The sequence below is a fragment of the Nicotiana tomentosiformis genome, chromosome 7, assembly GCF_000390325.3.
Source record: "Nicotiana tomentosiformis chromosome 7, ASM39032v3, whole genome shotgun sequence".
In the NCBI taxonomy this organism is placed as follows: Eukaryota; Viridiplantae; Streptophyta; class Magnoliopsida; order Solanales; family Solanaceae; genus Nicotiana; species Nicotiana tomentosiformis.
In genome coordinates, this window is record NC_090818.1 from 38,862,471 (window position 1) to 38,875,016 (window position 12,546).

At 42.6% G+C, this 12,546-nt stretch overlaps 1 protein-coding gene across 1 annotated transcript; it reads right to left on the minus strand.

Annotated features, from left to right (window-relative positions):
- Nucleotides 1–11,241: 11,241 nt before the first annotated feature.
- LOC104084753 (protein LIGHT-DEPENDENT SHORT HYPOCOTYLS 10-like) lies at nucleotides 11,242–12,222 on the minus strand. Its single transcript, XM_009588707.4, has one exon. The coding sequence runs from the start codon at nucleotides 11,986–11,988 to the stop codon at nucleotides 11,446–11,448; it is 543 nt and encodes a 180-aa protein (XP_009587002.1). The 5' UTR covers nucleotides 11,989–12,222; the 3' UTR covers nucleotides 11,242–11,445.
- Between the last annotated feature and the right edge of the window lie 324 nt (nucleotides 12,223–12,546).

Genomic DNA, 12,546 nt, shown 5'->3' on the forward strand with positions numbered 1-12,546 from the left:
AGTCAGATCTTTTCAAGGTCAAACAATGGGATAATGAGATGCTCAGGGAGTTCGTGTCAAGATTCTAGATGGAACGAATGGATCTGCCATCAGTTGCGGATAATTGGACCGTTCAGGCATCCACTCAGGGTCTCAACCTCTGAAGTTCTGTGGACTCTCAACAACTAAAGCAAAATTTGGTGGATTACCCAGTGCTTACCTGGGCCAACGTCCACAACAGGTACCAATCGAAGATCAGGGTCGAAGACGACCAACTCGGGGCCTCTTCTGGATCTGTTTACCCCCATCAGAAACGATGATAGATCTAAGAGAGCCATTGATCAGGAGACGAGGTTGGTCCGGGATCGATATCAGCCATGCAACATGGATAGGAGGGGAAACGGATCCGGGTGTCACCCAACTAGGAACGATAAGAGAAGTGATCGAGAGCCGAGCGGTCAGGGTCTGATGAGCAAGAACGGGTTTGCCAGTTCGCTCGGAGTAGAAAAGTACAAAGATTATCGGAGTACAATTTCAACATAGACGTTGCAAGTATCGTGTTATCTATAGGGCGCATCAAAAAGACCAAGTGGCCCCGACCATTGCAGTTCGGCCCTGCCAAGAGAGATCTTAATTTGATGTGTAAGTATCACGACACTAAGGTCATAGGATCGAAGATTGCTGGCAATTAAGAGAAGAAGTTGCTCGATTATTCAACAATGGTCACCTCCGAGAATTCCTAAGCAAGCGAGCCAAAAAATACTTCAGAAACAGGGATGCCAACAAATAGGACGAACAACAGGATCCTTAGCACGTGATCAACATGATCATTGGGGGAGTCGATGTCCCCGGGGCCAATGATAAAATGCACGCAAATGTCTATTATGAGGGAAAAATGCACCTGGGATTACGTTCCAGAGGGATCTATCTCATTCAGTGAAGAAGATGCCGAGGGCATCGTACAACCTCACAACAATGCACTGGTAATATTGGTACTTATATATAAATCTCGGGTTAAACATATATTGATTGATCTATGTAGCTCGGCCAACATCATCAGATCAAGGGTTGTAGAGCAACTGGGGTTACAGGATCAAATCGTACCGACGGTCCGGGTATTGAATAGATTCAACATGGCGTGTGACACCACGAAAGGAGAGATAACTTTACCGGTAAACACAATTGGGACAACCCAAGAAACAACGTTTTACGTGATCGAAGGGGATATGAGGTACAACGCTTTGTTCGGAAGGCCATGGGTCCACAACATGAGGGTGGTACCTTCGACCTCACACCAAACTCTGAAATTTCCCACGCTGGGGGGAATTAAAAAGGTTTACGAAGAACAACCAACCGCAAGGGAAATATTTTCTGTCGATGAAGTGATCCTGGTGCCTGCGGTCTCAACATCAAGAAGCGCAGAACCGACCAAAAAAGAAGAAACTAAATAACAATCAATGATACCGGCCTTTACTGAACCGGAGAAAATAAAAGAACAAGGACTGGATTATGAGGACGATTACAATGTCCCGAGATCATTCATAGCACCAGATGACACCGACGCCACCAAATCAATGGTTGAGGAGTTGGAAAAAGTTATATTAATCGAGCATCTACCAGATTGAAAGGTATACCTGGGCGCGGGGTTAACCCCGAGCTCAGGAAAAAACTTATTGATTTTCTTAAAGCTAATGCCGATTGTTTTGGTCCCATCTAGACATGACAGGAATCCCACTGAAGGTAACCACTCACAAGTTGAGTTTGGATCCGAAGTTCCATTCGGTCAAGCAGAAGAGAAGGCGACAATCCGAGATCAAACACGCGTTCATGAAGGATGAGGTATCCAAACTTCTAAAAATAGATTCCATTTAAGAAGTTAAATACTTGGATTGGTTAGCAAACGTAGTGGTAGTACCTAAAAAAAGAAATAAATTGAGGATGTGTGTAAATTATAAGGACATAAACAAGGCATGTCCAAATGATTCTTTCCCTTTGCCTAACATCAATCGAATGATCGACGAGACGGACGAACACGAGATACTCAGTTTTCTCAATGCTTACTTCGAGTACAACCAAATTCGGATGGACCTGGACGATCAAGAAATGACTTCTTTCATAACAAAGTTCGGAACCTACTGCTATAACGTAATGCCATTCAGATTAAAGAACGCCGATGCCATCTACCAAGGCCTAGTAAATCGAATTTTCAAAGAATAAATAGGAAAATCATTGGAAGTTTATATTGACGATATGTTGGTCAAGTCCTTGCGAGCAGAGGACCATTTGAAACGTTTGCAGGAAACCTTCGATATATTATGGAAGTACAACATAAAGTTAAACCCGGAGAAGTGTGCATTTGGGGTCGGTACGGGCAAGTTTCTCGAGTTCATAGTATCTAATCGGGGGATAGAGAACCACCCCGACAAAATAAAGGCCATAGAGGACATCACCGTAGTCGACAACGTTAAGGCGGTTCAAGGACTGACTGGGCGTATAGCCGTGTTGGGCTAGTTCATCTCAAGATCGTCGGATACGAGCCATCGGTTCTTCTCACTATTGAAAAAGAAGAACAATTTTTCTTGGACTCTGAAATGCCAACAAGCTTTGGAGGAACTCAAGCGATACCTGTCGAGCCCCTCTTTGCTGCACACTCCAAAGGCAGACGAATAGTTGTTCCTCTACTTGGCAATTTTCAAGGTAGAGGTAAGTGGTGTCCTAGTTCGGGAGGAAGAAGGTACATAATTTTCTATTTATTATGTTAGTAGAACCCTAGGCGATGCCGAAACAAGGTATCCTCACCTAGAAAAGTTAGCGCTCGCCTTACTAAGCGCTTCCAGGAAACTAAAATCGTACTTTCACTGCCATCCCATATGTGTCGTGACCTCTTACCTGCTGAGGAATATCATGCATAAGCCCGAGCTCTCGGGCCGGCTGGCCAAATGGGCCATAGAGATCAGCGGGTACGATATCGAGTACAAACCCTAGACTGCCATAAAGTCTTAGATTTTGGCAGACTTTACGCCAGCCTTGATACCTGCGGTCGAAAAGGAATTTCTACTCACTTCGGGGGCTAATTCGGGGATCTGGACCCTATTCACGGACGGTGCCTTCAACGTGAAGGGATCCGAGCTTGGTATTGTGTTAAAACCACCTGCCTTTAGCGTAATTAGACAGTCTATTAGTAAGTGTAAAACTGACTAACAATGAAGCCGCGTATGAAGCTATGATTGCAAGTCACTAGCTAAGAGCCTCAGGACCGAAGTGATCGAAGCCAAGTGTGACTCCCTCATCGTCATAAATCAAGTTAACAGAACGTTCGAAATAAAAGAGGAACAAATGCAGAGATACTTGGACAAATTGCAGGTAACCCTGCACCAATTCAAGGAATAGACTCTGCAACACATACCTCGAGATCAAAACAGTGAGGCCGATGCACTGGCCAACTTGGGGTCGTCTGTCGATTCCCTTGAATTCAACTGGGGGCAGTAGTGCAACTGATGAACTCGGTGGTAGAAGAAGGTCACGCCAAAGTAAACGACAAGTTTGACTTGGGATTAGAGAAACAAATACATAGACTACCTGAAGACATGAAAATTTCCATCGGGAATTCGGGATCCCAAGGAATCGAAAGCCTTGCACACCAAAGCTGCCAGGTTTAGCTTAGTCAAAGGGAAACTATTCAGAAGGTCTTTCTTTGGCCCACTGGCTAGATACTTAGGTCCCGGAGAGACCGAATACGCCAAGAGAGAAGTCCACGAGGGCACTTGCGGGAACGGGGGGCATAATCCTTGGTTCGAAAGCTAATAAGAGTCCGTTACTACTGGAATGAAATGGAGAAGGATACGAAAGACTTCGTACAGAAATGTAATGAGTGCCAAAGACATGCCCCGATGATTTATCAATCGGGAGATATGCTTCACCCGGTCTTGTCACCATAGCCGTTTATGAAGTGGGGAATGGATATCATCGGTCCCCTGCCATGGGCTCCCGCTAAGGCCCAATACATACTACTCTGACCGATTATTTTTCCAAATGGGTCGAGGCTCAGGCATTGTAGAAGGTCCGGGAGAAAGAAGTCATCGATGTTATTTGGGATCACATAATATGTTGATTTGGGATACCGACCGAGATCATTTGCATCAAAAGAAAACAATTCGTCGGTAGCAAGGTAAATAAGTTTTTCGAAGACCACAAGATCAAGAAGATATTATCAACGCCTTACCACCCTAGTAGAAACGAGCAAGAGGAATCGACGAACAAAACAATACTCCAAAACCTGAAAAAGAGATTGATCGATTCAAAGGGAAAGTAGAAGGAAATCGTGCCCGAAGTCTTGTAGGCATACCGTACAACTTCTAAGTCAAGTACCGGAGCGACTGTGTTCTCTCTAGTCTACGGAGAGGAAGATTTAATACCAGTCGAGGTGGGGGAACCGAGCCTCAGGTTCTAGTATGGTACCGAAGTGTCAAACGGCGAGGCCATGACCACGAGCCTAGAATTATTGGACAAAAGACGGGAAGCTGCCTTGGTCCGGTTGGCCGCCCAGAAGCAGCGAGTAGGGAGGTACTACAACCGAAGATCCAACCTTTGATATTTTCAAGTCGGGGACTTGGTGTTGAGAAAGGTAACGCTACACACACGGAACCCAAACGATGAGAAACTGGGTCCGAATTGGGAAGGACCGTATAGAGTTTCCAGAATAACCGGCAAAGGCTCGTATAAGCTCGAGTTGGGAAACAATGTACAACTGTAGAACAACTGGAACGTGGCACACTTAAAGAGGTACTACGGCTAAGGTATAAACTCAATTCCCTTTTTAATTTCGTTATATTGCGGACTAACTTATACAGGTACTTGGCCAAGGGTAAATGTGACTATTATGTCTGAAAGTACGTGTTGTACTCTTTTTCCTTTGAACTGGTTTTGTCCCGAAGTGAGTTTTTCGGCAAGGTTTTTCACGAGGCAACAGTAAAATATGCTACTTTAGTTTTGAAGATCGGCCTTAAACTGGAATTGTTGATCGTGTGCACCAAACCCAAGTTTGGCCTCAAATACTAGGGGCCATTACCCCTAGGTTAAGATCTTTAGAAAGAGCAAATTTTATATGTCAAAAGCCAAGGCTTGGTGGTTAGGATTCACTGTAAGGGTCAAATAGTCAAACGAATCTTGCCCATATAGCCCACTATAGCCATGACACAAGGCTTATGCGCCTCCGATTATGTACTCTACATATAAAACAATGAAAGAAATCTTTGCTTCCTTCATACTTTATTACTACGCATTTCGCTTCGTCGTAGATGCTTCACTATGGATCCTAGATCCTAAAGCCCAGGGGCTACCCCGACTGGGGGACTGTCATCCGATAAAAAATCGGACGGCCCAGGCTATTAAATTCCGGAGGCATTGAGCCTATCAGGCAGTGCCAGAATATGAAACGCTACGGCCACCCTAAAATGGCCCGGAGACGTCCGAAGTCCGTACTCAGAAAGTAAGGCCCTTACGTATAATCAAAGCCTATTAAAGGGTTACCCTTGGCAAAAACATTGTCGTATATAACTAATACACTTAAGCATATTAAAGGCCTTCGATTTTATCGAAATATCGAAGCCACGAGTAATCTGGAGTTTCCATCGAAATCGAGCCCCATTCGTACCTCCGAAGAAGATGCTCTAGATTATGTTTGATTCTATGCTAAGGCATTAGGGACGATATGCAAATAAAAAAAATGGCAAACGAATACTAAAAAGTAAAAACACGATGGAAAATTTTATATATCCCAAAAAATATTTACAAAGGCACGATAAAACGGCCTCAAAATAAACAAGAACGAAAATGTACAAAAGGGGAACAAAAAAAAAGTAAGGCATCTACGCCTGATCTTCACCGGAGCTCGACTCGGCACCGGCACCTTCGGAACCTTTGGAGCCTTCGGGCTCATAAAGTTCCTTTGCCTCGGCCTCGAGCCTCTTGGCTTCTTCAATCTCGGCTGACAGTTCAAATACTAGGGCGTAAATCTCCTTGAGGGTCTCCCTCCGGGATAACCACTTTACATACTCGATCTTTATCTTTAAACGACATCGGCTATCTCTACACTAGCCTTATACTAGGCCAGAATTTCCTTGACTTCGGAGGAATTAATCGAAGATGCCTCCAATTTGGACTTCAACGCAGTATATTCCTGGCCAAGGGCATCCCGTTCCGAGGCGGCTAAATTCAGTTGTGTCCGCAATTCGTCATTTTGCTGAGACCACTTGCTGGCCTTGTCCTTTTCCACCCGGCGCTAGTCCATGACCGATGCCAGCTCCTCTTTTGTAGCCTCCTTTTCCGAAACCAACAGGTCCATCCTGTCCCTCAGCGCCTCGGCCGTGGTCTTGACCTCATCCATCTCGGCCTGAAGCTAGTCAATCAAGTCTATCTTCTCTTGGACCTGCGAAGTTGCGTTGTTAGTCATCACGAGTAGTATCTCGTTTTTATCCTCAAAGATCCTTACCTTCTCGATCAGATCGGCGTGCTCCCATTTTACGGACGTGGCCTCCTTTTGTGCCTTTTCGAGTTCGGCTCAGAGAATTGGGATGTCCTTGAGAGCCTCATCTTGTTGTTCATTGAGAGCCCTATACATGTCATTCTTCTGGATCTACTCCTTGAGCTCGAACTCGAGCTGGCTGATTTCCATTCAGGACCGAAGGAAGCTCTCATGGTGGAGCACCGAAGCTTGAAAAACAAAACAATAAGGTCATTAGAATATGCTAAAATTAAGCAATATTCACAAAGGATACAGGGAGTAGACATCTTACCCAGTTCAGTGCCTGTTGCGCCTCATTGAAGAGGATCGATATGCCTACTTCGTTTATCTTTACCCGGTCCTCCTCGGTCACCAGGCAATGAAGATAAATGGCCACACCCACCGAAGCTGACAACACTCGGGCATCCACTGGGATAGTAAGAACAACCGTTCTTTTACGGTCGTGGTCTACACTTGGGGCAGGAAACTGCCTCACTAGCTTCGGGCTCGAGCTTGGCTCGCCCGCTCTAGATGGCACGTCCTTTTTTGGGACCTCCAGCTGACCAAGCCCGAAGTAGTCCTCCAACGCGCTCATGTCCATGCCGTCGAAGAACATGTTAAGGGCATCATCTGTGCCCCATGCCATCTCATTTGATTTTTTTTGATCGGCTTGAGACTCTTCAAAGATAGACTCTGAGTGGGACGGCGTCTTCGTAATGTCAATGACACCGGCTACTTCCGTCGGGGCAGGAGCGGCTTCTTAGGAGGCCATGGCCAAATTCTCCTTCTAGCTCCCGATCTAGAGGGGGATCGACCTCTCGGCCACCTTCTCCGGTTGCCGCCTGCTCTCCTTCGTCGATGGTCGACCCATGAGCGACGAACTCCAGATCATCATCTTCCGGGTAATCCCTGAGCCAGAAGAGGGAATCGGGGTCCGGTACCCTGGCTTTGGTGCTCTTTTTATTGCTTTTCCAGACTCGGACAACTATACTCTTCTTTTTTACCTTGGCATTAAGAGAGCCAGAGGATTTCCACTTTTTCTTCTTTTTCTCCTCCTTTGCGGCAACTCCGGGTTGTCCCAAAGCGGAGGGTTCAACAAGCGAGGATGGGGCCTCGTCCTCATCCAATAGCCGAAGTTTAATAGTCTTGGGCAAACCTGTGAGAGGAAAAAAGACTTAGCAAAAATAAAAGTTTAGTATATAAATGTAATTATTCAGGAGGAAGACTCACCATGGTAACGGGCCTCCCACTTGCCCTTCGAGAGCTTGCGCTATTCGTGCTCGAAGTAAGACATTTGTTTGCAAATCCCATCAATCCACTCCTTGAAGCGAGGGACTACATTGATAACTTGGGCGACTGCTGCACAACGGAAGATGCAAGTAATTAGAAAACGAATAAAAGGAAGTACCACGTACTCGAGAGGGAGAAGACTTACAGGATGAGTTTCACTTTTCAGGGAACGGTAGAAATTTGGGGGGAATGAGGTCTTCGGTTTTCACCCGAATGAACTTCCCCTGCCAACCTCGATCTCGATCTTCATCGATGCTCGAGAATGGAGCTTTACTTGCTCGACGAATGAGCTTGATCAAGCCCCCTCAGAAGATTCGGGGACTGTAGAGACAAAGCAGGTGGTCATTGGAGAACGGAGGTGCTTCAGTGTTGTTTATGAAATGGTGGAGGAGGATTACGATCCTCCAAAAGGACGGGTGAATTTTTCCAAGGCAAACCTCGTAACTTTTGCAGAAGTCGAGGATTATAAGGTCCACCGAGCGAGCATGAAGGGGTAAGTGTAAACACTTAGATACTCCTCCATGTGAGTGGTGATGTCTTTGTTGGGCCGGGAACGACCACCTCCTTGCCCTACCAGTTGCAATCCACCCGAACTGTAGGGAGTGTGTCCTCAGTAACGGAGATTTGTACCTCTATACTCCCTCACCTTGGTCCTGTTGACTGGAGGCCTTCTTGACTTTGAAGTCGTTTTCAATGGAATAGCCCCCAGGAACGAAACTATTCAAAGGAGGCTCCGGGACTACTTCAAGAACGGTCACCTCGGCATCCGTGGCCGGGTTGGAAGTTGAAGGGGCGGTTTGTTGGGGCACGGATTTGGAAATTTTTGCCATCGAATTCTGGAAAATATGAAGGTTTAAAGATGAGGATGAAGATTTGAAGATGTGGATAAAGGTATGAAGGTCTGATTTGAAGATTTGAAGATATGAAGATCTAGAAAGCAATGTACGAAGATCTGACGGGATTAGAGTTAAGTGAAGAATTCGAGGGTAAATCAAAGAGCTTTAGAATCGAAAATTTTAAAAGTGAAAAAGGGGTCAGAGCTTTTATAGAGGAAGTTTAATCAATGCGTGACGTTTCGCATTCGAGAACAGTCAACCAGCGGTCGACCCATGTTCGAAGTTAGAACGACACGACTGATGGGACGTTTTGATGACCCGTCAGCTCGGTTGGAGGAACCGGGGTTAATTCATCGCTTCCCGTCGCTTCGATAAATCTTATTTCCTGAAAACGAGGGGATTATCTATGTACGGGGGTAAAAATTTTCTCCGATTTCCCGATGAGAGAACAAAGGGAAGCACGACTCGACGTAATTATAATCGAGGCGAGGAACCCCTCGTATCGAGAACCAGGAAGAATGAACGATGTATATGAGATTGGAACGACAAAGCGACGTACCCCGGACCAAGTATTCTGGATTCGGGAGACGCGGTGAACGGTTAAGCATAACGGATAGGGGGTCATAATATTCATCTTCAACCGAATTTTAGGCGTGAATCCTGTTCGGTATCAATTGTAGATTAACAATTATTGGGAAAAGAAGATTTTTACTTTTTTTAGAATTGTACTAGGACTGAAATTCTCCTAATATATAAAGGGAATATTTTTCTTTAGTCTAACACATTATAACACGCATTTCAAAGCAATAAAAGTTTACTTTTGTCTTCTAGCTATTGTTCAAGGTAGTACTCATTTATTCTTTTCTTCACTCGCGATCGAGCTTGTACCGAGGATCAAATCGAGGACGAGTTGAACTATTCAATCTAAGATCAGGCTTGGTCATTACATTACACTTGGTTTGATCGTTTATTTTGTTTTCATTTCATTCATCTGTTGTTCTTAATTATTCGTATTGAATTAAACCACGTATCTTTTAAACCGCGTACAAATTTAATTGTTACTTATTTTTGGGGTAAACCTTGTTTTTTTACTTACTACCAAACCAAATCAAACCAAATCTAATCGGATTTTTTAATCGATTTGGTTTGACCTTTTAGTTTGATACGATTTTCCGGTTCGGTTTGAATATCCAAGTAGCAAGTTAACCCTTCTCTACCGCTTCGCCTCTCGCCAAAAATTAAAATTGTTACCGTGTATAAGTATCTATGAAGAAATTCTACTAGCTAGCAATGAAGCAGTTTAACGCACTACCTGCAGCTTTCGATGTACCAGAATAACAGCTGGTATTATAACAAGAAGAAAGCAGAAAATTAATTAGGGGGAAAGAGGAACCCCCCCCCCCCCCACCCTCCCCCCACAATAAAAAAAGAAGAGAAAGGATATCGATAACGATTTATTTTGTGTACATTTTTATTTGGCTACTTAATATGAATGTCGTGTCCTTACGTACGTAATAAGAATGTACACAACATAAAATCTTTTTTTAGTTATAAAAGAGCTCGATCTAGCTGATCCATATATACGAGAAGATAGAACATCTCAGATTACAGATGTTATCCAACTCATTAATTATGTGCAGTTAGAATTATGGTTGTTTTGATTTTACCAATGAATATACACCAAAGAAACATCCTGGAGTAACATATATAGACTTCGTCGTGTCATATTGGTAAGAGCAAAATCTTATCAATATTAGCTTGATGGTCAGTTTCTACTAGAATTCTCCCCAATACTATCATAGTAATTAATTTCTTCTGAGGTCGTAATGGAAATTAATATGGCTTGCTTTTGGAACACAGAATAAGAATTGAAGGGAAAGAAAGAAGGGGAAAAGAAGGACGATAATTAACTAGTTTATGGAACAAATATAGAATATGGACAGGAACATGAACAATAATGACATTGGAATGGCTTGAGTAGTGGAACATAGAAAAAGGAAGGTAGATATCAGCACGAGGAAGCAGCTAGCCAGAGAGAGTTGCTCATTCCTGTTGTGAAGAAATTATCTATATATATATATATACACACACACCGAAAGACAACCCTCTTATACGTACATATAATATATACTCCATAATATATATGTTATACACAGAAGTCTACTAGTTTTCTGACTTAATTATACATGGATTATAAATAGGCAACCCCAGTTTCAATCATAAGATCGTGCAGAATCCCTAAAAACACAATATTGAAAAAAAAACAAACACGACGTTGAAATTAAACATAAAAAAATAAGATGCAAGACCCCCACTAAAAAGAATTTTTTTTTTATTAGCTCCCTCCAAGAGCTCGAACTCATAACCTATTGGTTGGAAGTGGAGGATGCTCACCACTAGAACAACCCACTCCCGTCAAATAAAAAAATAAATAAAAAAGAAATCAAAGTTGCTATATCCAAGAAATTAACTAGAGTTGCTATTGTTCCTAAATTCAAGTATAGAAGATCAAAGTTTAATTTAATCCAGAATAACCAGTAGAAGCTGTCAAAACTTTTAGGGTTTTAAAAACTCCAATTTAGGGCTCACACTCACATCCCGAAGCTAATTCAATGATATATCCAAGAAAGCATAGAGAAACAACTTAATCAGAATATTTTATGTAGAACGTATATATATTTTACATCCTTACTTCATACTATATGAAGTCAATTAATCCTCGTAGTATTGGAACTGTTACCATATCTGCAAAAGCAAATCAAAGCAGCCCTCTTATTATCAAAGAAAGAAATTTAACCATTTTTTATTTTCCTCTTGAGAATTAGGCATCAAGAAGAATTAATGCAACTGAAAGGTTGCAGCAGCTGTCTCGTTGTTGTTACTAGAATTAATTTGGATTTTCCTCTTCTTTTTCTTCTTCTTCTTATAGGAAATTCCCCTTGCTTTAGCTTGAGAATCTCTTACCTCACGTAGATAAATTCGTATAGCACTATTTGCAAATGGATTTGTCTCTTGCAATCCACCGTTTTCCTCATAAGCAGCTCTAAGCCTTCCAATTAGTGCATCTAAACTTCCCCATGCTTGTCTAAGAGGACAAGTACATGGCTCTGTTTGCTCGGATTCTCCAAAAAAGATACAACCATGTAAATGTACCTTAGTTTTTCCGAATTGATCCAAGTAGCGGAGAAAATGTAACACATGGTTGTAGTTGCAATTGGATAAAGGAACTGGGGGTTTATGGTTTTTTAAGTATTGTCCGAAAGTGTTCCAATCACGACGTTTTTGAGACACATATCTGCTCAGTTGGGGTGGTTGATGATGGTTAGCAATAGTTGATGTTGTTCCTTCTCCTACTTCCCTTAATCTTTGCTCACTTGACATCGTACCACTATGATGAAAATTCTTTTTCTATTTTCCTTTGTTATAAAAGAAAATCAATATAAATTGGGTGCATAATTTCAGAGGGAGAGATTTGATTTGGGACTTGGGTTTTAATTAATTGCATTAGCTAAGAGAAGAAGTAAAATTACTATTGCAGTGGAGAAAGATGGAAAACAAATAATTATGTGGTAGCTGAGAAGACACGGCATGGGTCCCAGGCAAGTGCTTTAGCTCCTCTTTTTCTTCCATCACCACCTCATTGTTTTCTTCCTTTAATTGTACTATTATTAGCATTAATATGGCTTTTAATGATAATTTACATTTTTTAATTTGTTTAGCATCATACCAGCACTCATTATCAAGAATATTAGCAAAATTAGCACTTTAATTTGACCTTAGCGACTAAGATTATTAGCTAGTGTGAACACAGTTAATTTAACTTTGTATGTAGTCAACAAGTGAAAAGAGTAATTCTAGAATCCCGTAAAAAGAACAGAGTTTTTTTAACCATTTGGTTCTCGGAATCCGCTGCTCCAACTAATGTAAATTCTCACCGCG